General features: G+C 43.4%; 1 protein-coding gene across 1 annotated transcript in view; it reads right to left on the bottom strand.

The window, feature by feature from the left end:
- LOC308362525 (protein diaphanous homolog 3-like) overlaps positions 1-25,703 on the bottom strand; it is a gene marked incomplete at both ends in the record, with an annotated part of 269,083 nt that extends 243,380 nt beyond the window's left edge. Inside the window, one exon of the mRNA XM_080835226.1 lies at positions 25,569-25,703. Within this exon, the coding sequence (XP_080691352.1) occupies positions 25,569-25,703 (135 nt within the window). The remainder of the gene's footprint in view (positions 1-25,568) is intronic.
- Positions 25,704-26,186: the final 483 nt, after the last annotated feature.

The raw sequence follows: 26,186 nt of genomic DNA, 5'->3' as shown, positions 1-26,186 counted from the left end.
GAACTCAAGCTCTGTCTCACAATGATGGCCGTCATTGTTCAAGAATAAAACCTGGATCATGAGTGACAAATCCACGACTGAGTCTTCCAATATAGGGTATAAATCTAGATACTATCAAGTGAAGAACTCACTTTGCAATGCAAAGTCCAAGTTTGCTTCACTCTCGCCAGTCAAGTCCACATGCATGTTGTCAAGGCAAACCACAGAGAAATGACAGCCCCAATAAGAGTGAATAACAGAGAATATGAACAACATGAGGATGCTGGCAATTATGGAATACAAGACTGGGCTAAAACCCTCTCAAACAATGACAAACAGGGAAGGGGTTTGTTTGGGAGGGTTGCTGAGAGAGCAAAGGGTAGCAAGGGGTTTGCCACCGACCTGCTAATGAGAACAGCAGGTCACGCACATCAGACGAACAAACAAACAGACACACTCATACACACAGACAGAAACACACACAAACTAGGGATGCACGATATTGAATTTTAGCCGATATCCGATATGCCGATATTTACAAGCTCATTTTGGCCGATTGCCGATGCCGATACCGATATATACACCTCAGCTTTTTAATTATTGAAAAGTCTCTCCTGTACTACAATTAATCTGTTATTATGCTAGGGTATTGCTTTAAATACAGGACATTACAGACTTGATGTGTATCAATTTAGAAATAGACATTCACTCATGAAACTGAAATGGTTTCAAATATGGCAGATTTATTTTTTCACATCACAATTTTCATACTTGAACAGTACCTCCTTGAACTTGAACAACTACACTCTGGAAATGCAGCTTGGCTTACTTGGCAAGCTAACGTTGGTTAACTGACTTACAGTTTAATATCGTCCCTTCTAGGATTTCTAGACTAATCTATGTAACGTTATTGCCAAGTTAGCTGTTTAAATTCCACATATGGAAAAGTAAGCCATGTAGATCGCGTGGGCTCGTGACATAACGTTTCACATCGGGTCAAATGAGGCATCATCAACTTCTCTGGTGTCACGTAGCATGCTTGGCTAACTTTGCAAGCTAACCTTGGTTGACTGATTTACAGTTTAGTAACGTCCCTTCTAGGATTTCTAGACTAAGCTATGTAACGTTATTGCCAAGTTAGCTGTATAAATTCCATAAATGCAAAAGTGAGCCATGTACAGATAGCGTGGGCTTGAGACATAACGTTTCACATCCCGTGAAATGAGGTATCATCAACTTCTCTGGTGTCACGTAGCATGCAAGCTAACAAGCTAGTGTTGTCTAACTAACTCCGTGACTTATTAACGTCAATTAGCGCGACAGGTAATGTTGTAAAGCGTGGCACGCGGGTGGTCTGCATCTATGCATGCAACCTACATTATGGCCAAGCTGCATCTCCTCCTCCTTCTCCTGAAAAGTTTTCTGACAAATAGGCATTTTGTCATCATCCTCTGATACTGTGAAGTAGGATACTGCCACACAGCCGACGCTCATAAACATTTGCTTTGCGTGCGCATAATTTACACGTCACCTTATCGGCCAGGTACATCGGCAGAAATTTTTCATATCTGCAGATACCGATAATTAAGTTTTTAAGCCGATAACTGCCGATACCGATGTCTTGCCGATAATATCGTGCATCCCTAACACAAACAGAGAGAAAAACACAGGCAGACACACACAAGTAACTGTTGTGTGACTACTGTCCATTAAGAGTGATACACATAAGAGTGTGTAGCACACTGAAAGGTTTGCACTTGAATCGCTTGTGCATACTGATGAGGTGTGTGTGTGTGTGTGTGTGTGTGTGTGTGTGTGTGTGTGTGTGTGTGTGTGTGGGTGTGTGTGTGTGTGTGTGTGTGTGTGTGTATGTATACATTAACACTTTATGCACACAGCCTGTTGTTGTTTCTGCACCTGCTGTGAGAACCTCAAAAACACAGCAGTAGTAATAGCAGGAGACAAAAGTGTATGCAGGTCTTGCATACACACACACAAAAAACAAAAACAAAGGGCTAGATCATTAAAATATCTCTGTCTCTTGAAGTCTGGCTTTCTGTTTCTGTTAACATTACGGGCCTTAAGGCCCCCTTTGCCGGGCAATGACTTGCTAGAATACTGTCGACCTGCAGAAACAGGGAAGCTAATACACTCTTCTTTTCATCTGGAGACTTGGAGGCAGACAGACACAGACACAAACAAAGATGTTAAGTCCATCTGTATGCAAGTAGAGGACAAGGGACAGTGAAAGAGCCAAAGTTCCTTTTTTTATCAGTTTTTTTTCCGATTTTAAAAGAATCTTATCTCTCCAGAGGTCCTGAGTCTTATAGTTAGAGACTAGCTTTGGTGTCACTGATAGTGCGTGTGTCTGACATCCCATCTCTCAGCATTGGGCTCAGCACACGCACGCACGCACGCACGCACGCACGCACGCACGCACGCACGCACGCACGCACGCACGCACAAGTTGTCACTGGGGTCCCTAAAGACGACAACTCTATTGACATTCACAAAGACAGATTCCCGGTGAGAAGTGCACACACATGCACACACGCCCGAGGGCGCACACACACACGCACACGCTCACGCACACGCACACACACACACCCCCTTTTGCTGTCTAGCTGGGAGTCACCCAGACTCTTTTAGAGGAGCCTCAGTAGGGCCAATAGTTTTCTGCGAAAACGGAAAACGGACGGAATACACGGAATGGACCATCTGAAACGGAATGGACCATTGAAAACAGAATTGCAACTTTTCAAACGGAAACATAATTTTGTGCATCAAAATCGCCCAAAACCCCCCGTATTTTACCCTGTAAGACTGAATTTCTTTCAAATAAACACAACAACGATCGCAACAATGAACAAACATTAATTAAAGCAGTCAGAAAATGTCACGTCTGCGCTGAACTCTGCTCCGACCACGCCCCCCTTTTCAACGGTTGTCACGTTCATTTGCTCATCTTCCCAATCGCATTTAAAACAAAAAATGTTAAGTCTTCTGTTCTGTTGATGGCTGGCAAACAACAATCTAAGAAGGGCACGTATTATTCACTGAGCTACCAAAACAGTCTTCTTTATGGGGACTAATTAGCACTGCACTGAATTACATTAACATGAGTTAGCCTATTGCTGCACAATAAGAATTACACAACTAATATTACTAGATACATATAATAGAGGACATTACACTAGGCAACATGGATCTCATTCATATCTCATCCAGTCGAAATCTTAACAGGATTGAACCCATCTTTATTACAGCGTATCAACATAAGAACAGAACATAGCTAAATCTCCGCTTAGCATGCTAATCACTACTAATAGCACTAGCAGGTAGCCCAAAATGTGGTATTTAATACACGATCCATCACAGTAGCAACTTCATGAAAAGCCTCACTTTCATTAGGTATGCACATAATGCCTCACATACAAGTCGGACAATGATGATTTAAGCATTGGAAATGTATAAGTCACAGTACGGTAAACTACTTGGCGACAAACTGAACTTGTCACTATCTTAACCGAGGGAGCTGCACGCACGCACGCAGACAGCGTTGCTAGGCAACATCACTATCAACAGAGTTTTTCATACAGTTAACATGCGGAAAGGCATTTTACGGCTGGGTTTTTTTTTGACGCGGAAAACACGGAATCACCAAAATGTGACAGGAATTTGCTTTTTTTTGACGCGGAAAACTATTGGCCCTACCTCAGATGCAAACTAAATCCATGAAAATGAATGTCAGATGGTGCAAGCTGGTGTGTGTGTGTGTTTGTGTGTGCGTGCAAACATTTACAGTAGTGACGCTCCGATCGATCGGCAACCGATCATGATCGGCAGATATTGGTCAAAAAAATTGCTTGATTTGTGATCGGTGAAAAGCACCAATCAAAAAAGCCGAAATAGAAATAGCGGAATAACTAAAAATTGAAATAGCGGAATAACTAAATGATGAATCAGTGAATGATGAAACCCTACATTAACTACTATCTATAGCGTACCTACTGTTGGCATGAAACGGACTAACCGCTGGTTGATAGCGGCAGCCTTTTTAACAGTGCGAAATCTGCTAGATTATAGATAAAAGATTACCATTACCCTGCCATTCTGTGATCGGCAGTGATCGGCAGATCATGATTTTGGTGATCGGTAATCGGTGATCGGCCCCAAAAATGCTGATCTGAGAATCTCTACAGTTATTTTCAATCCACAGGTAATTTTAACTGAAAGTGTACTTTTACAAGGAACAAATGCGATTTAAAATTCCAACCAGCAATGGTCAAGTAGGGCCCTATGATTTTCACAATGCAGGAAAGGAAAATGGAAATCACAGTGAAATACAGAATTGCACAGAATTTTACATTTTCGAATAAAATGATGGGAGAGAGATACATTTGATAGCATTTTAGGCTAAAATGTTCCCTGTGTGAGTGACACAGGCACATCATAGATGTTGCCAAAGACAGCTTGCCAGATTTCATGAAACAACAATTCTGTGAATATCAGAATATTGGTTTTAAAATAAACACAGGGTTTCCCACAGTGATGGCAAACTGATATATCCCTACGTATTGAGAACTGAACAGGAAAAACGGTCACTCATTGTAGAAGACACAGGCGACTAAATCTGAAAACTTTTGAATAACCAAAGTCTAAACTGGAAACCTCACCGTTTTTCATTCTATAAACTTAAATTGGACAAATGATTTGATGATAATCAAATTGCTTAAAAATATCTACAAATATTAAGCAGGACATGGCAAAAAATTACAACAGAATTTGGCAAAAAGATTAAAACTGATTTTATATGGACCTAAATGAGGGATAATCCATATCCAGAGCCATGGCAGACAACCAGGCAGTCTGTCCACATCAGCCACTACCACAGGGGAGAGCACAGCATGGGAGATGTCACTGATTCAATAAACTAGCAGGGGACTTGTCTGCAGCCAAGACACTTCACACACACACATACACAGACACACACACACACACACACACACACACACACACACACACACACACACACACACACACACACACACACAGACACAGCCTTCTGCCACCCATGCACAACCTCCTCAGACTAAGATCAGAACTTTTTCCAAGTTTCAAGGTTAGAGAAAGGATGGACAGCAGAGCACTATGTGTGTATTAGGGCTGGGCGATTCACCCCCCGCAAAAAATCTCCGATTTTTTCATAAAAAACCCGATTCACGATTCGATTCACCCCCCCATGAAATGACTACTCACAGAAAAATAATTTCCAAAACATTTATTTTCATTTTAAAAAGTGCAAAAACTATATTCATATGAATTCATTTAACCTCATAAGAAGCACTGCATTAGGTCTACTAAAAAAAAAAATCTAAATTATGCTTTTAAATGACACCTATATGATAGATCAATATTGTCCAACTAACACTACAGCATAGATATTCAATAGCTTATTATACTATAGTCTTACTGATCTGACAAAAAACCGCATTGAAAAAACAGAGGGAAGGCAAACAGTACCTCTGCTTCACTGAAGAGGGCGTGCGAGAGCGCACCGGTCGGGGATAATTATTCAGCCATTGCTCTACGCTGCCTTACTACCACCGTCAGCGTATTTCAGCCACTGACGTGGCTGGCTCCCCATTATTCGCAATGAGCCATGTACTGCAACATGCCCTTGGTGTAGCTGTAGCTGCTGTTGTGGTGGCTGTTATTTCTTCCTCCCTAGATGTTCTGTGCACCTTTGCTTGAGGTGATGCAACGGCAATGAATCGGCACATTATTTTAGCTTTCGTTTATCTGCGATAATGGCGTGTGGTCAACTAAGTCGGTTTCAACTCTTGATTCACGCTCAAAATATTAGAACTTTATAACCTTTGTATTCGCCGGCAAAGTATTAGAACTTTGTATTCGCTGGCAAAATATTAGAACATTGTATTCGTGCGCAAATTGTCATTGTTGTATTAAAATTCTAAGAACTTTATGTTACCCTCTCCCTTCTCCCACTGTTCGTGTTGGCGTTGCAAGCTATTATTAACCATGACGGGCGCAATAGACGGGAGATTTGCTCCGCAATGTCACTCGCTAAGTGGCAGAGCATCGGAGACAATTTAGTCGCCAGCCCAAAAATCTACACGCCATTGGCGCTTGCCAATTTCGAGCCCTGCTACAGAGGTAGTGGCACCTTTCTTTGGCACAAGCCCATCTCTCTCCCCGTGTGTTTCACTTGCCATGTTTGTTTGTGGATGAGGTGGGAGTGGGACCAGACAGGAAATACACTACGGAAAGTCTGCAGGGGTCTTGGCGAATGTAAAAATGAAATGCTTGCGCTATGTGCCTAGTGACAGTGGATAAAAAAGAACACACAACAAACAAACAAACAAAAAAAATCGTACAACTCGATTTCCTTAAAAAACGAATCTTGTTGACGTTCCAACTCGATTTTAAAATCGTATCGATTTTTTGCCCAGGCCTAGTGTGCATGTGTGTATTTGTGTGTGACGGAGTGAGACTGCACCTTAACCCCTTAATTCAGCATGAGACGCTGGCGTTACACGGACCTCCCCCCACCTCTTTTAGCAACGTGTTTGAATTTTTCTTAACTGCTCGCGGCCAAGACAAATGTTTTTTTCCTGAAAAATACCTTAATAATAAAAGCCATATATGAACTCTACGAAACTGTGTTGTTATTTTTCGCCACAGTGTATTTCATTCCTTGTTATTCATTCATTTACATTTGTACTACGCATCTCTACCCGTCTTTGTTATCTCTGATTGTTTTACGAAAATGGCGATTCCTCCTATCAAGTTACTAGAAACTGATTGACACTTATTGTATCCAATAGTACTTATTCTCAGGTTTAAAACGGTACCTCCTTTGCCTGTCATTAGGTAATTTAAAGGTCTGATTGGATAATGCGTAACTGACTAAACAAGATTTATTGCCAGTGCGTAATGACGCAGGTCATTGCTCTGTTTTTTTCGACAGCTGACAGTCAAGTGACGCGAAGACGGTAGCGCTAGTTTCATCCGAGTTCAGCTCAAAGTTATTATAGTCCAAAAGTTTATATTATTTAAGACTGTATTATATTATTGTGAGAATGAAGAAGTACACCACAGAACAGGCCTTGGAGTTCATGTTTGAAGACAGTGAAGAAGACGAGTGCCTTGAGTGGGCAGATGATAATTCAGACGGCGCCAGCATTGATTCCCTCGATGAGTTGGATTGGGATGAACGCATTGATAGTGTCCTTGACATGTAAGTACATATCTGCATTTACTACTGTGAGCATGCATTTAAGTTTGTTTCGACGATATAATTGCCAAGTATTATCTGCCTAGAAAGCACGAATGCTAGCAAGCTGACTGAGCTACTAATTTTATATGGGTGGATGCTGGCTTCATCACGCACGCATTGGTTATTTTATATTGTCGTTTTCCTGATCTTATTTGTTTGCTGTTTACGTAGTAATAGTGTTATAAAAGTAGTAATAGAATATAACTAATACTGTTGTTCACATAGATAGGAATGGTCATGTAACTGATATGACAGAATATACTCTTGTTTCCACAATATAATTACCAAGTATTATCTGCCTAGAAAGCACGAATGCTAGCAAGCTGACTGACCTACTAATTTTATATGGGTGGATGCAGCCTTCATCACGTACTCATTGGTTATTTTATATTGACGTTTTCCTGGTCTTATTTGTTTGCTGTTTGCATAGTAATAGTGTTATAAAAGTAGTAATATAAAGGAACTAATGGTGTTTACATAGTAAGAAATGCTCATATGACTGGAAGAGAATATACTCGTCTATAATCTTTGCCTTACGGACACGCACCTGACCCATTAGCACCTCGATAAACCAGCCTCATTCCTGCTATCAAAACCCCCTTCTTCACCCTTTGTCCTCTGATCTCATCCCATCAACCTTAGAGTATCTTCATTAGTATGTATTATCAGACTCTGTTACCCAGTGTCTACAGGTTCTCTCTTTTGTCTCACATACAACTGAGCAATTAGCGTCTGGAACTCTATAAACCAGCTCCCTTCCTGCTATCAACGACCCCCTCTTCACCCTTTGTCACCTGTTCTCATCCCACCAGCATTAGAGTATCCCCATTAGTATGTATTATCAGACACTGTAACCCAGACATCTAGATATGTACTATCTTTTGTCTCACAGACAACTGAGCAATTAGCACCTAACCCCACCCCATTCTATCAAGATCTAGTGACCATGTTGCATATATCTTATTTTTAGTTGCATGTTGTGTTTTGATATTTTACAGTTGTTTTGGAGATGTTCAGTTATGCTTACTCAGTAATCTTGTTTTATTTTCACTGGGTTGCTTCTATAACATTTGCCTATTGATTTTTTTTCAGAGATGTCCCTGCACGAGGCACACCTGACCTCCCAGGACCGTCAATGCCTCCTCCAGCTCGGAGGCAGATGAAGGCCAAAAGGAGAGTAGCGCCATCCTCCAGGACACCATCCACACCATGGCCGCTTCCTTCCAAGAGGAGGAGACCTGCCCCCCTGGGGGATAGAGGGCATGCTGGTGGTTCTAAAGAGAATGTGTGCCCCTCACAGATTCCTGCAAGGGCCAAAAGGAGAGTGACAGCAGCTGCACACATACCAATGCCACCTCCGTCAGAGGCCCCCACCACACCTGCCCCACCGGTGAATAGATGGAATGCTGGTGCTGAGGAGGACGTGTGCCCCCCACAGTTCCCGTTCTGCCCTAAGAGGACGCCTGGACCACAGCTGGATTCCCAGCAAAAATACACCCCAAAAGAAATATTCGACCTGTTTTTCACAGACAATTCCATTTCAACCCTGTGTATCAACACAAACAAATATGCTGCCCGAAAGATTGCGGCGGGTGCAAAGATGCGATGGACAGAAGTCATTCCATCTGAGATGTGCAACTACTTGTGCATTGTAATGTATCTCGGCCTGGTCAAGGTGACGGCTGCAAGGGACCTTTGGAAGAAGGAAAACTTTTTCAGGTTTCCCTATCCTCGCAGTGTGATGCCAGGCTACAGGTATGAGGCGATCACAGCAAATCTACACATGAGTGACCCAGCTGCTGATGTGGTAAATGACCAGCTCCGTGGTCAGCCTGGTTATGATCGCCTTTTCCGCCTGAAGCCTCTTCACGATGACCTCCTCACGGCCTGCAGGGCAAACTACCACCCACATAAGAACTTGGCTGTTGATGAGCGTATGGTAGCCACAAAGGCAAGGATCGGGATGAAACAGTACTTGAAGGACAAGCCCACAAAGTGGGGCTACAAACTGTTCGTCCTGGCCGACAGCCAGAGTGGTTACACGTGTGACTTCACCATTTATGAGGGAAAGGCGACGTCTCAGAGTCGCAATGGACTTACATTTGATGCGGTTGACAACCTGCTCAAGGTGCCCTATCTTGGCACAGGGTACAATGTCTTTGTAGATAACTTCTACACCAGCACTAAACTGTTCACACACCTACACCAGCAGCGCTTTGGGGCCTGTGGGACCATCCGGGAGAACCGTGTGGGGTTTCCACGGACAACAGACAATGCGCTGCACAAGAAGGCTGCCAGAGGGGACATGCGCTGGATACGTGAGGGCCCCTTGCTGTACGTAAAATGGAAAGACACACGTGATGTTACATTGTGTTCATCCATACACAAAGCGAACAGTGGTCAGTGTGTGCAGCGCCGTGTCCGCAACCCAGATGGTACCTGGTCCAGAAGGGAGTTTCCTGTGCCTGATCCGGTCAAGCACTACAACCAGAGCATGGGGGGAGTGGACCTCTCTGATGCTCTAATCAAGTACTACACTGTGACCCGGAAAACAATGCGCTGGTACATGAAGTTCTTTTTACACTTTGTGGACAATGCGGTGGTGAACAGCTATCTCATCCACAAAGAGATGGCAGAGATGAAGAACCAGAAACCCCTCACTCAGAAGAAGTTCAGGATTGAACTGTGTGTGGCACTGGGTCAAGTTGGGAAGGAGCTGGCATCCAACGAGGCAGCTGTTGGGGCAGCCACGTCCACAGACCACGTCCCAAAAGAAGCCTGTGAACTGTCCAATGATCCAAACCTGAAAGCCTCCAAGGGGAGGAGGAGGTGCAAAATGTGCAAGAAACCCACAATATGGCTTTGTGAGGCTTGTGATGTGCCCCTGTGCATCATCCCAGGGCGGTGTTGCTTCAGATATTGGCATAAGTGCCGACACTGATTTTTTATATTTGTATGTATTTTTTTTTTATACATATTTGTAAATAGTTATTTTTTTCCCATTGCCTCCTAAAAACCAACCCCTCATCCACGTTGTAGGAGGTGGAAACAGCACATTACATGTGAGGCATTTGTAATTGTTCTGGCTAACGGGGCTCTGGTGTTGACATTTTTTTTATTTTGATTTTATTTTATGAAAGACTGAGACCACTGGAACAAACACCAGGACAGGCTTCACTTCAAATAAGTTCAAAACCACAAAAAACATTTATGATAATGTGATAATGTACTTCTAAGTGGATTTGGGTAGGTTTGGGTAGGTTTTGGATAGCCCATAGACAATCATGTATATTTTTACAAGAAAATACAGTACAATTCAAATTTTTACATTGAAATGAATTCAAATTGGTTTGCTGTAGTACAGATGGCAAGAAAAAAGTTTGAATGCTGGATATTCAGTGACTTTTGTATTTGGTGACTTTGGAGAGGTTAGGAGACACTTGGAGACGTCTAAAATGACACCATGTGGAAACTGATGTGTAGCACTTGTAAACTTTTGTCTATCTTCCTCAAATTTTTTACACACACTGTCAAGATGTTGGTGAATCAGGAAGTAAAGGTTTTGGTTTCCTCTGACATTCAAAACCCATTGATATACTGAACAAAAAAAAAAAAAAAAAAAGTTGTTGTGTTTTTCCCTGACAATTCTTACTTTTACTGCTCTGAAATGTAAACTAAAATGACATAATAAACACTTTAACTAATTGCAGTTGATGGCCCAAGTGTCTTCTTTAATTTAAGCCATGAATGGTTATTATGCAATGTATAGAACCAGAGATATTTAAGTTTTAAATGTGAGAGAGACAACAGAGCAAAATGGGTCGGAAATTGTGAAAAACGCCCTGCTGGTATAACAGGTTAAGAGAGTGAGACTGCACCTTGAGAGAGTACCAAAATGCCATCTATGAGCTTATACTAATACATGGTGCCATAAGAGTCTTCCACTAGGATACATAAAGCATTTTCTCTATGAAAAACATCTCTTCAGTCTTCAGTCAGAGTAGACCACCATGATACATATTTAACCAGTGTGTCTAATGACTTAATACACACACCACAACTTCTTTGAAGTACTATGACTGTACAGAGAGAAAAGGAGTGGCATGCGTGTGAGAGATGTGAGATAGGTGTGTGTGGCACACTTAAAAATCAAACCTTCATAAAGGCAAACACTTCCAGTACCCTGAATGACTCTTCTTAAATTAACATGGGCCAACCTAAACCACCCCTCCACCTCCCACGGATGACTCACTGCAGCAAGGCAGGCTGCCATTCCTCACGAGGGGAACACAATCAGTATTTTAGGCTACTCTCTAACCCGTGCTTTTCCAGCAATTACAAGCTAATGAATTCACTTTCTGAGCGAGCAAATGTGTGTGCATGCGTGCGTGCGTGCGTGCGTGCGTGCGTGCGTGTGTGTGCTCACTCATTTTCCCTACAATGCCTTGTGCCGAATAAAATGCTACAGAGACTGAGGGCTAGAATTTAAAGGCTGTCATTCAGGAAATTGGCAAATTTACTCCCAGGGTCTGTTAAAACAGAGCCCCTCGACTTTAATGTGAGTGAATGGAAGGGGGCTGGCATAAGTGGTGGCTGCTAATGGTGGCCGTTTAACGAGTCTGGCCACGGCTCCCAAACAAACACTCCTTACAGATTTATTTCCTCCATGGGTTATGCAAAGGACTCAGCGTGAGTAGTTCCTGACAAACATCTGAATTCGAACAACTGGTTGGTGGCTAGAGGCATCAGAATCAGCTTCAAAAAACACACACACACACACACACACACACACACACACACAGACACAGACACAGACACAGACACACAAACTCTTTCTCTCAAGAAACTAACTGTGCCCTTAGAAGTTGACCACTGCTGTAAATGCACACCTGTAATCCAGCAGGTCAGGATGGCCACTGAAAGGACAGACGTCAACATCACGGGCCAAGCACTTAGCCTCAGAAAGGCGAAACGAATGAACTCAGGAATAAAGCCACGGCAGTGACTGAGGTGCTCCGCTTTGCATTTCAGTCCAATTCCCGCTCACCCTCCACCTGTCTAATTAAACAGAATTATGGCTGTAATTAGTGGCGTTAGCCTGCTCCTGTGCCATGCATTATTAATAATTATGGCTGTTTATTAGGCCACAGTGTGCCGTCATCCATCATAGCTATTCTGCCACTGAAAGGTCGACTCTGCCAAAGTCAGTGTGGGTTGGTTAAAGGGAAACTGCACCTTGGCGTCAACCTGAGCTGATATTCTTCATTCTTTTCAAATCATAATGATAGGAGGGTATAGGCTTTGTCTCTTGAGAAGAGATATGGATGAATATGATGGGCAAAGTGCTAACATCTTGCAGTTTTGTTCCACTTCATTTGTGGTTTCATTTGGATCAAATCCAGTCATGCTCCGATTCCTCTTGTCCTTGTTGTCATTTGTGGTCTTCTTCAGTTGGATGACTTCATTTGGTTGGGAGAGGAGAGAGGAGGTGGAGCGAGGCAGGGGACTACTTACTCCCTCCAAAAAAAGCCTTGTGCTCTGCAATAGCCCAGCAACAGTTGCTAGGACACCCCATCTCCGAGCCCAGAACGACCTCAACAGAGTGAGGAGGCGAGACTCATCCTGTTCTTCATGCTATGGCCATTGTGGGAGTCCGACAGACAAAGTCAATTAGAGAGGTGGCTGTGGCCAGGAAGTGGGCCAAAGGGGAGACAGAAAGAAGACTGAGGGGACATATTTGGCTCTTGTAAATGGGGACTATAAGGAGAGAAGGGAGGACAGTTAAGCAATATAGCACAAGTGGGAGAGGGGTAGGTAAGGGATAATCCCACGGGTGGTGTTTGGCCGTAGCCACCAAGGCCGGAGGCAGATAGGCGTAGGCAACAACACACGTGGGATTATCCCTTACCTACCCCACTCTAGGGCTGTCACACAGCTTTCACCAACCAGACTACTAGCTCCCCTGAGCTCTACTTCGGATGCTTATTGAATGGCATATCCTGTGTAAGTCCAGCTCAGAACAGTTGTGAATAAGAAAGAATAAATGTCCATGTCTGTTGTCTTGCACAGACAACCAATTGAAATCGCCAGGAACAAAAATGATGAACGTAGGCTATATGATTTTGTAATGTAGTGCAACCGTGGCTAAACTGCTGGGTTATTCTCAATGAAAAAAAAAAACATTAGGCTATAATAACGATCATCGCAAGCAGCACTGCTTCCTTACTTTAAAACGAGGGACATCGCGAACAGACAGAGGCTCATTCACAAAGCAGATAGGCGCTTGTACCGCGGGAGTGTTTTTTCACATTCGAATATTATCCCACTTCTGACACCATGTATTGACTTGTACTTTATCATAGAAAGTGTTACCCGGTATCCACATATACTGCAAGTTCAGGAGTCTTTATTAAATCAACCGTCTTCCACTCTCAGGTACGTTACACTAGTTTCCGGTTCACGCATCATTTCACAATAAGAGTCCTGATAAGATCAGTACTAAACATTACATGAGGGACATCGCGAACAGACAGAGGCTCATTCACAAAACAGATAGAGGCCCTTGTACCGCGGGAGTGTTTTTTTCACATTCGAATATACATTTTCACGTTCGAATTCGCGTTTTTGGATACTATTCGAACTCGAATTCGAACTTCGAATATTCGTTGACAGCCCTACCCCACTCCCACGAGGGCTATATTGCTTTTATAAAACAATTCTACAGTCAACAAATTAACATTTCAACACAAAGTTATTGATTAAAAATGGTTTATTTCTCCATTGTTTCTCCGCAACAAAAAAATAGTTCCATTGTCAACGTCTTGGTTTGGAATTATATGAATTTTGAATTAACGGTTATCATAAATGCAATAGAATATTTCATCGCGTATTGATTTATTATTAGCTGTGAAATGTCCCAGTTGGGTTGTTCTTGGATAATCCATGGCATGGAACGTCTCTCGTCCAATTAGAAACAGCTAAAATAATATAATGTAATGTAATATAATATAATATAATAATAATATAATGGTTGGTAATCTTCCTTTGCGAGGCAGTGGAGACCTTGTTGGTATTCAGGCAGGCAGCAAAGTTCTCAAGGCGGGGTTCCCTTTCGCCCAGCCCGCAGCTCATTCTCCGCAGTCACGGATGGTCGGGGGGAAGAGAAAAGAACGCTGCCTCTCTTTGTGAACACCATCCTCCTCCTCCGAGAATGGGAGTGCGTAGCAGGACCTGCGAGTCATCTGTTTCACTTGCGTTGTTATCTGTGGAGAGTCTCCGCTAATTAAAACACTGATAATGCATCTTTCAATTACCCTCGCGCACCGCGCCGAGAGGGAGGACCAGAGCACGCTGGGAAAACAGAATGGCTTATGTGGCACAGGTCCACCAGGTATCAACATGGTTACTGGGGAGTGAGTCTCTGTGTGAGTCTCTGTGTGAATGTGTGTGTGTGTGTGTGTGTGTGTGTGTGTGTGCACGTACATACAGAAAAATGTAAGAGATCGCCAAATCACCACGTCAGCCATCAAGGTCACACCAAACACCTTCCTCCATCAATCGCTCCCCTACACCCTGACAAGACGTATGAATGCCAAACAGATTTTTCACTCATTGACGCTGGCGTGAAGTGCAGTGAGCCCCCATTAAAATCAATCTGACGCCCCCTCCATCAAGGTGAGAGCCGCTAATCATGTGGATTGCAGTCCATTAGGCCAGGCTGCCGATCACCTGCTGCTCACGGGGCCTTAACCTTGGGTGGGAGGACCCGCCTCTGTGCTGCAATCAGCCACTCAAGACGACAGATACGCCTTAGCCTGGTGGGGTGATGTATTAGGTGTTTGTGTGTGTGGGGGGGTGTGTGGGGGGGTCTGGGCAAAAAAAAAAATACCAACAGAATGACAAATAGCAAAAGGGAGAGAGAATAATAGGGTTTTAGAAATGGAGGGGCAGAGGTGCTTCACAATCAGAAACAGAGCACCTCCAGCATACCTTCTTGCAATTTCTAAAGAGTACCATATAAGGAGTATAAGAGTAATGAGAGAGATACATACGCACACGTTTCCTTGGATGCATTTGTATGGATATGTGTGACCACCATCCTTATTTGCTACTGTGTGTGTGTGTGCGCGTGTGTGCGGCCGTGCAGAGCCCGTTTGAAATATTTGATACATTTTTCATTGTACTCATTGTACAAGTTCTTCATGCACTCCTACATTTTTGGAGCCCATGTGCTCCTTGGGAAAAAGTAAGCATCAAGCCCTGTTGCGGTGGTGATGGAGAGTTTGGTTATGTCTCATTCCAGGCTCTGTGTCCAAGCGCAGTTCGTCAGTGTGAGACGGGAGGGGCAAAGACTGGAGCTGACAGGTCGTCTCCATGGACACAGGATAGGTCAGGCAGTAAGAGGTGCCGGTGGCCACCAAGAGCAGCATAGCAATCAGGCCATCAGGGAAGTGAAAGACAGAGTCGCAGGGCAGGGAGAGGAGAGAGAAGGACAGAGCGGGGAGGGCGAAAGACAGGAAGAGACTGTTAGAATAAAATAAAAAGAAAGCAAGAGTGAGAAGGGGAAGAGAAAGATAGAGGAGAGGTGTGGGGGGGGGGGGGGGGGGGGGTGCAGGGGGGGGCATGTGTGTGCAGGAAACATGGAATGCCAGGACAGACAGCAAATAGTGTGGTTGAGAGAGGGACAAAAGCCACAGAAGGCAACAGGGAGCTGAAGACAAAGGGAAGAGGAGAGCTACATCCAAACTCCATCTCACACCTACCCAGCTCTGGAGGCGCGTCAGGTCATCGGAAGTGGGACACCCTGGGACCCCCCCCCACCGCACCAGTACCTCCTCCCTACCCTTCTGACGGGACACCATGGCTCAAGGTCGTAAGCTTTATATCACATTTGTCTATTTTTATTTGCCAATTTCCACAACCCATGAGATTTCATGTCAGGACTCATCTGCAGAAGGTTGTAGGGCAGGAAGTTGCTAGAACTGCTACACACAAATACCATGCTCAGCACAAGATCCACCACCCCGACACCTTAACACACACACACACACACACACACACACACACACACACACACAGCTCCCTCAAAGGGGAACAACCCCATATAACTCATAGGCAAAAACCCAATGCGGCACAGGCCCCACCCCTTGTTGCTTCTGCTTCTGCTGCCACGGCGCCCTGTTACCATGGAGACTGGAAACAATCTCTGTCTGCGTTTGTGTGCGCACGTGTCTGTGTGTGTGTGTGTGTGTGAGGGAGAGACAGTGTGATAGAGAGAGAGAGTGAGAGAGTGGGGGGGGGGTGAATTCACTCATCATGCCAGTCATGAACCGCCATGCCTCCTGTTGTAGGATGAAACCACAATCCCTCCTTTCCAACCAACACTCTGATGCACACCTCTGACACACAAAAACAGACACATAAATGCACACATGCACACACACACACACACACACACACACACACACACACATATATATATATATAAATGGATAAACACAAAGGCTGATCAAACGAACATTCATCAAAAACACTTGCACGCACAGACAGACAGTTACACACACAAACACACACACACAACTGCAGTGGTAACACACTGCAGCTCTTTTCACCACAAGACTCTGTTTCCCACAGCCTTGCCTGCTGATCAACAATCACCTACGCAACTTGCTCCTGAGCATGACATTGGCAAACTGCTAACACGGACGCATGCACAAACACACACTGGGGCTCGACATTCACGCTTGCCAAGTTGCCTTTGGCAACCAGATTTTGGCAACAGGCAACCACTATGTGACCATGGGTAGCCTCTCTTGGCATCCACTTTATTAATGCAAAAACACGAACAAACAAAACCAGAAACTCTAATTCAAACAAATTAAACGTCAAGTTAAAAGTCAACCCATGACACACCTACATTTGAAAATAATTTACACTATGGCAACACAGATGACAAAGCAGACAAATTAAAGATGCTTCAGGAGGCCGAGTAACCAGGTTTGTTTGTGTCAGTGTCACTCTCTCTCTCTCTCTCTCTCTCTCCCTCCTTGACTACACTGCTGACTGCAATTTCTGCTGTTGCAGCCTGAAGCAACAAACATTCCACATTCACAATTTTTATATTCCTACATTTCCAACCGATAGTGAATGTTTCCTAGGGTGCAATAAGCTAGCCTAACTTCTGAATGAGTGTGACTCAAGCCAGTCTTACATGGTGCTATGAGAGGAACTCGTCATCTGATGGCTTTTAACTCTGCATTCTGCTACTGTTGAGTAGCACAATACGCAAAATGCTTCCCAGAAAAGAAAAACGGTGGAAGCCTAGTATTAGACAGAGCCATCTCAGCCTAATTCGATCACCTTTTACTTAGTCTGATGCTGCATCCAACCGTTCTCCTAGTTAGTCAGGGGAGGGCCGAATATGGTTCGAACATGAAAACAGACATCACACTCCAAACACTCTTACTCTCCAGCTAAGCTCTTACACTACAGGACAAGGGCATATTTGTCCGAAGAATCACAGAAAAACAAAATCTAAAGCTCACAACAACCAACCAAACAAACCAACCAACCAACCAACCAACACACTCACAGCAAGACAGATAGAAGAGGGAATGCAGCTCGAGTGAAAAGGATGACAAAGAAAGCTTGAACCAAAACCAGAGTTTATGTGGGATTAAAAAGCTGCTACAGTTTGCAAGTACACAGCATAGATTGGAATCTTAGGGAGGCAGTGATTAGTGGAGAAGTAATGTTTTCATCAGCAACCACTGGAAAACAGACACGCACATCCCCACATGTTACAACATAATGTGAGCAGAGATACTTTTATATAAATTGACAACCAATTATGTGTGCAGGAGAAAGTACAGCACGTAAATACAGGGCTAGACTTTTGTCTCATCTTGATACCAAAACATGGCCACCATATTATATCCCATTATTAAATATTTCATTTATTTTATTTCTTGTATCATTATTTGTGATTATGGAGCTGTCCATAAGACCAATGAAGACAGTGACAGGCCACCAGACAGAATATTGGCTTAAGCAAGCAAAACACATTGAGTGTTTTGTGTGGTTTTATATTCAGAATTCCATAGCCCTACTACCTTCAAATTATACATTAACATCTAGTACATTATATGGGGTAAATAATGCCAGTCAAAACTCATTTCTGAACACACATGAGATTTTGAAAATGTCGTCCTTTCATCTTCATTTTTGTATTTTTTTTGTATGGTCTTAATTAATGCAAATGCCTATGCGTCACCGTCATGTTTTTGTTTACCTATAGGCATTTGTAGGGAAACTGTTAAGCCTCCAGACTAGATAAGGAGGGCTTCTTAAAGAATCGGTGTTGATAAAAAAATCTCATCAAATCCGCTTCCTCTACGTCAGGCTAGAGGACTAAAATAAATGTCTGCCTGTGAGAAACATCCTAAATACAGGTCTAGAAGACCATACCTGGGTTTTTTTATTCTTTGCCTCTCCTGTAACGGAGCATTTTCCCAGGCCATCGCTCATGTCATTGGATTGGATTGGCACTGCGGTCAGCTGTAAAAGCAGAGACCCAAGTCCAGTGTGACAGGCAGGCTATTCACCACGCCGATCCTCCCAGCTGGTAATGAGTAACCACACCAGGAAGCCACCAGCAGCAGTCAATCACACAACAGCAGGCCTGAAAGGTGCCTGCACATTCCCAACGACATGGCATTAAAGATAAAAACGGGAGGAATAATGAAATCATTTTGCATTCATGAGAGGGGGAGAGAGAAAGAGAAAATGAAAGGGAGAGTGCATAAAGGAGAGAAAAGGGTGAAGGGAAAAGGAAGAAAAGTTCAGAAAGGGGAAATGTAATGGTAATTGGAACGCCCTCTGAAGTTGTGCTTTCTCCTCTTTGTGTTGCTGTTATTATTACGAGGTCCTTAGATGTGGGGGGGATGGGGGAGTCAGATCTTTTTCATTTGGCCACGCGTTGAAACGTCTGCGAGGTCCGGCCGGCCGGCCGCTGGTGTGATAAACAGCCGGCAGCTGCTGTAATTGCTTCTCCTGCTTCTGGCTCTGTTCAATAAGAGCAGTGCCATCGCCACGGCGACTACCAATGAGGAGGAGGCGCCACAGCCCCAACCTCTCACCTCTGCCAAGGCCATGCACTGTCTTCCACACACTTACTGAGCAATCCTTTTCTCTGCTCAGTTTGTTTTTCCTTTTCTCTCACTCGCTCTGTGTGTGTGTGTGTGTGTGTGTGTGTGTGTGTATGTGTGTGTGTGTGTGTGTGTGTGTGTGTGTGTGTGTCTAATTTCCTATCTGTGTGGTACTAAAGGTGAAGCATGACAAGAGAAACCTGGGTGGAATCCAGTGATGTCAAGTCACCCTCCTGATCTACCGGTGTCTTGGGGTGTTTTTAAACAACCTGGTGGAAGATGGGAGCATCTCAGTGTGTATGACCACCGTATAGTCCGTCAGGTAACGAAAGAGGCCAATTTCACATTTCCTATGCACTGGAAGAAAAAAGGGTTCAGAATCCTAAAAAAAAAAACTCACCCCTAACCTCAAGAGTTTATACCCAATAAAGCCAACTATACCTTTGTCAACTTTAATGTATCTAAAAGAACAACAAGAAGATAATGGTTACCCAAAGTTTCTCCTCCAAATAATGTAACAAATGCTTTAGGCCTATATTAACCTCTCACTCAGATGTTACCACAGACTTGAACCATGTCACTCACTTATATAAACTCACTGTCTCACTTATGGAATCAGTTTATAAAATCACTTATAAAGTTATTATAACACCATCCATCACCATGTACCCATAGCAGCCTCTCACTTCACACCTACACCATGCCACACACACACACACACACACACACACCTGGTCTTCCCCACGTAGGTGTCTCAGCTGAACTTCCCAAACACAAACCAACACACACACACACACACACACACACACACACACACACACACACACACACACACACTTGCGGGCTGCAGGGACAGCGGGGTGTTGGGCGAGGGACATGAGCGAGATTGCCCATGAGATGCCAGCTGTTGGCACTCCAGATGTCCAGGCATCGCTGCAAACGCTGGGCGTAAATTGTTTTTCTTTTCTTTTCTTTTTTTTTCTCTCTCTCTCTCTCTCCCTTCCCAGATCTTCTTTTCGGTCTCTCCTCCACCTGCTCCTCTCTTCGGCTGTCCGCGACAGAGGAATCAATCTGACGGCTTAATTGGCGCGCTTTCCTCTAGTTGCGTTGACCCTCATCATGTTGCACTCCTGTCGGAACAGTAGTCGGGGGCTTGTTCTCAATCCTTCTCTCTCTTGCTCCGTCTCTGCGGCTTTCACTCACGCGCTCTGCCTCAGTCTCGGCCTCAGCAGAGCCAGATGGGAGAGGTGATTGTTTGGCTTAGGACAATGCATTCTGAAGGGGACCGCGGAATGTCAACGAACAAATTCGAACACCTGCTCTGGCAATTGCGGCTAATCGGGCTAAATTGAGTGCTTTCTGACTCACCGGAAACATCTCACTCTGGCCTCATCAAAGGACTCATTATTAATGAGGTTCGGGTGGAATCAAATTAAGACAAAGGCACAGAGTCTTGCCTACAGCCCTGTGAGGCCAATATTGCATTATTATCAAAAGCAGGGACAATATGAAAAACAAAGAGAAATAATAGAAGACTCATGGCTCTTAATCAAAGCTAGCCAATGACGATTCAGCTGTGGTTATACGTCACCAAGAGTGAAGCACAAGACAATGCCAACAGTGTTAGTGGTGCTTAAGGGTAGTGACTTGACCCCTTGAGCTTGACAGTATACAAACACACCCACACCCACACCCACAGACACACAAACTTGCAGGCATGCACACAAACACACACACACAGTGCATGTGTCATTATACCACATGTCTATTCATTTGAAAGCAAGCACTGAACAGTTTAGATGCCAATTATATATGACAACCAATTCATTTTAATTGACCCAAGATTTTCATCTGGTCACAGATGTATAACCATGTTATGACAGCCACTTCAAGATTTAAGTCAGACTTTTTCTTCATAATGTTAATGTTCAATTGGTAACTAAAACGAAAATCCATGACCCACCAAAGCTCAGGACATGTTTTATGAACACGACAACCTTATAGCCCGTACAGACAATGTAACCCATAGTGGTGCGTCAAGAGAATGGAGGATATACACTCTCAGATGAATCATATCATGGTTTTTGAGCACCATCTAATGGACAGACAGCAAACTTCACAAGAGCAGCACGCTACCAGGAAAACATTTCTGAGGTTCCTTCTGTGCTCACATTAGCTGCATGGCATTGGCATCCTGATGACTTAATACTGGCCCAAATGCTTTCATTAGGCTACTTGCAAACACAGCAGACAAGACCAGATATTGTTCTCCAGTGTAGCTATATGTGGCTCTGACATATGTACGAAATCCAGTCCTGATTTTTAAGGCACAAACCTCATTAACTGACTTTCTAAAACAATTATTAAGGTGATCAAATGAAATAACTAAAATAAATAAAACTAACTGCAAACACCCAGGGCTGAGTTTAAATATCTTTTTAAAATATTTCTGGTACCTAGACTCTTCAAATGTGGAAGGGCATAAGACAAAAGTTCACACTGGAGACTACAGAAGACAGATTCATACTAGCCTTATCATGTTCAGTGTGCGCACCCTTTCTGTTTAAGGCCATATCAGACCGGGCCACCGGTCCATGTCTACTGGCCACTGTAGGATGGCATGCTTCACTTCTCACCTGCAGAAACCAATTAATTTCCAGCCTAATTCACAGGCCACAATCGATAAGAGATGCTGCTTGGATAAGCATAAAAGACTACTGCTCTGATTGAAAATCAAATGAGGATAAAGCAGGAGAGATTGGGAAACAATCAGCAGTAAAGACACTGGAGTCACGTTTGCGCCACGTCTTCATTCAAACACTGGTTGCCAACAGAGCAGGTTGAATCTTTATTTCAATGAAAGACAGCTTCTGCTCCTGAAAAAGAATTTGACAACTTAAAAATAAAAAATAAAACATCTTTTGTTTGAATGCTGGTTGTGTTCGCATCGATAAGCAGTTGAAGCTGATGTCAATCAGAGTTCCAACATGTGTGCATTGACTGTATTAATCTCCAACATCATAGACAACACGCTTATGGTTCATCAAACTTTCAACACTACTGTGAGTAGTATCCAAATACACAGCAACGGGTCAACTTGGGAAGAACCTTCATTTTAGTTATACACATACCCACATAAACCCAAGGCTCCCTCTGCATGGCAGCTCTTTGGAAAATGAGAAACTACAAACTGCCGACAAAAGCCCTTCACACACAAACCAAATGTGTTCATTGGGCCCCATCTGCAGAGCACATAGCCTGTAACACCAAGGACGTGGCTTCCATTCCCGTCGAGCATTTGCACAGATTAATGTACTGCACACTGCAACAGGCTCTGGATAAAAACACAGGTTGGAATGACTCAGCCTTAAAATGTCTGATGAACAGGCTCCACTCTATTCAGTCTGCAGTCATCTGCTAACCTGGGTGTGGACCTGAGCAGGATGGAGGGAAGGCTCAGGCCAGCTAATTATATTAAAAGGGACACATACCCACTCACTCACACACACACACACACACACACACACGGGCATGCTCTCAAGCACACAGACACACACACACACAGACACACACACACACAAATAATCCCTGTGACACACACGCACAACAGTCAGGAAAGGACAGCTTTGCCACTACAGCCTGCGGCTTGATGCCCTTCATGACACACATATAGAGCAACTTTCTCACAACACAATCAGTCCTCTGAAAATATTAATAGAATATTTAATATATTTAATAAAATGTTAAAGATCATAAAGGAAACAAGTTTCGTTGAGTGTGAGGTCTGTCAGTTTGAAGAGGTCACTATCACTGCAGTAAAATGTTGGGCTGTTATGTACTGCAAATGTAGTAAGAAATCCACCCTCCTTCAACGGTCTTGGCATTCCTTTTGAGATTACTCAGGCTGCTGGAATTGGTGCATGCTGACAAGTCGGCATGAGTCAGGCCACTAACATAAGAATTCCGGTGGTGTCCCGCCAAAATGAAGAAATGGAAAAAAAGAAAGGGAGTGAGGTTAAAGAAAAAAGACGTTGAGGTAGAGAGCTGCCAAGCATGACAATCCCTCTGGAACAGGCCCACACCCTTCCTTATGCCTGAATCCATTACAGAATGCACTGCATACAAGTGCGTATTGTAGGCACACACTTGTGTGACCAGGTTTCCCGCTCTGCACTGGACTGCACAGCATTTGGACCATTTGTCCCCACATCATGCAAATTGAGAAATGTATTGAGTTTGTATTGGTCATTTGGTATTTAATTGTACATTTGGTAATTAGTTGTTTTTTAATGTACACAGGTGGTTTCTTTTACATGTTTCATGCTTACATGTTACAAAGTTTCCAGTTACCTCTCAGCATTGGTAACATGTCCCACACAAACGTACTACTCGGCACACATTTGGTCTGCTTGCACCTGGTCACCCTAGCAAACATGCAAGCGCGCACACACACAGACACACTTTCACACCACTGAAAACCTCCATTAAAGCTTATGTTTCTTCTTTCCCTCTCATTTTCTCATGCACATTGCATAAACTCTGACTATTACCCAGTACCCCTCTGCCTCCGGGACAGCATAGGCTATAGGAGCGATTAATCATCAGTGGAAGATTGGCCATTACTACAGCGAGATGGAGGCCAGGTATCCGCTAGGCCTCAGGCAGTGGCACAGCTCTGATCAGCAAAGCACTATGGGAGTATACAACGAACCATGACAGCCACAAGTCTGTCTCCATGGGCAACAGGCAGCAATTACATCCTGGTCCGAGAACCACTTATCATGCCGTTGGTGCACATTATAACATTCTGTATCTTGCACACCTGGCAACAAGGAAGAAAGTGTCAAAGCAACTGTTCTTGCCCATTATAGTGCATGTCACAAATTTAACAGACCTCATTGGTTCTTGCACTAAATCATGGCTGAATGTATGAGCCTGGTTTGCCCTGTCTGTCATATTCTAACCCAGAAGTTTATTATGACTATAAAAATGGAAAACTCAGATCATCAAGAAGCATTCACACCACAATCATTATTTAAAGTCCAAAACTAGTTTAACAATGGTGGATGTATTTAGCTAGCTATTTCAATTGGGTATTTTTTCATACCTGGCCATAAAGTCATATGATTGCTTGGTCTGGCCTAGGTTGACAGTGAATCAAGTTCATCGGTGGGGTGATGGCTCTGTGCTTACTTTTTTTCTTATACCAAAGGGAGCCTAATTAATATCATCCTTGCACATGTATGAAACATTTGACCGTGTCACACTGATCAGTTGTTTACCTCTACACGTGGATATGGTAAGGTTAGTTAAGACCCTGACAGACACAATGCGACCTGCCATTGAAGCACGGAAGAGAAACCGGATTAAGGCTACTTATGCTTGGCTAATTTTATCCTTTGATACGTAAGACGTCAACAAGCATACATCAATGTCCGTGGAGCTTGTCTCTCTACAACCTCAGGAGGAATAGAATATAATTCACAAAATCCCGCAATTAAGTTAGTCGTTTATCGAGACTCCTTTCTAAGGCCTTTTAAGAAGGGTTTCAAAAATAGGCAAACCGCCACGACAGTACATCATAGAAGCACAGTTGCTGCCAGTGCTGTTCGAAAAGACCAGAACATTCTTGGGCACTACTGTAATCTGTCTGAGCGATTATTTACCCATTCAGACTTATCAAGGCAATGACGTATCATTATTTTATTGTATGGTATGTGGGATGGCATATCAAAATGGCCCATAAGGGTTATCTCACATGGATGTACTAAAGACAATCTAATAAAAATGCCACAAATATCAGACTTCGCTGACTGAAAGCTCCCTTGTTCTTCAATGTGCTGGTCTGGAGTGCTACATACTACAAGGCCGAGTACATTTATACAAAAGCTCAAGATGACGTAGTCAAATGTTCAATCTTTCAAAAAAAAGAGTCACCATTCATTTAAGGAAATCTATCCAACAAAGTGTGTTAGTCTGCTAACTAACATGTTAAAAACAAGACTAGGCTGAGGTGCCATAACCCTAATAAATTGCTAGCAAGACTGTCGGAAATGCAAAGGTGACATATTTGGCACATTCTGGCGTTGGTTAACTTCAGGTATGACAGCTAGCATGGCTGGATAGATAGAATCATTACTTACAAATTTAGGTTTCCTTTCGGCATCTTCATTTCCAGAACTTCCCATTACCACTCCTGTGACGAAACCTTTTTTGCGGTGCAATTTATTTTCTCGACTGTGGCCAGATGTGTCATATCGTTGGTTGTAGTTGTCCATGTTTTAAACTAGGAAGCTAGCAAACAAGCTAGCCAGCTACCAACGTAAACTCTAACGTTACAAGGCTACCGGATGGTTAAATTCACGTCAGCACAAACAAGCTTGAACGTTTTGTTAATGCATGCTAAGGTTATATCATGGAAGTCTTTATCTTCTCTGGTCCAAAACCACTGTCACAGGCTAATTATAAAGTCCTGTCATGGGGTATAACTGAGAGAAAACTAGATACCGCAACTAGCTAACTTTAAATAAAATACATACGCTACTCCGATGGCTTGCTAGTTTAGCTCCAGCTGATGTTAATCCAATTTCAGGCTTTTTTAGATCAGCTAGCAAGGTAACTGGCGTACTGTCATACGTTTTGCAACCACACGTCAATTAACGTTTCTATAATAGTATAAACAAAAAAAAATACAAATGCTAACTCTCATTAAGTTCTCGGTAATTTCCTAAACAAACTTGAAGCCGAAACTACCCAGTCGG

The sequence above is a fragment of the Sprattus sprattus genome (genome assembly GCF_963457725.1).
Source record: "Sprattus sprattus genome assembly, chromosome: 3".
Lineage (NCBI taxonomy): Eukaryota > Metazoa > Chordata > Actinopteri > Clupeiformes > Clupeidae > Sprattus > Sprattus sprattus.
Note: the sequence above shows the minus strand (reverse complement) of the source record. Positions and strands in the feature narration are given on the sequence as shown.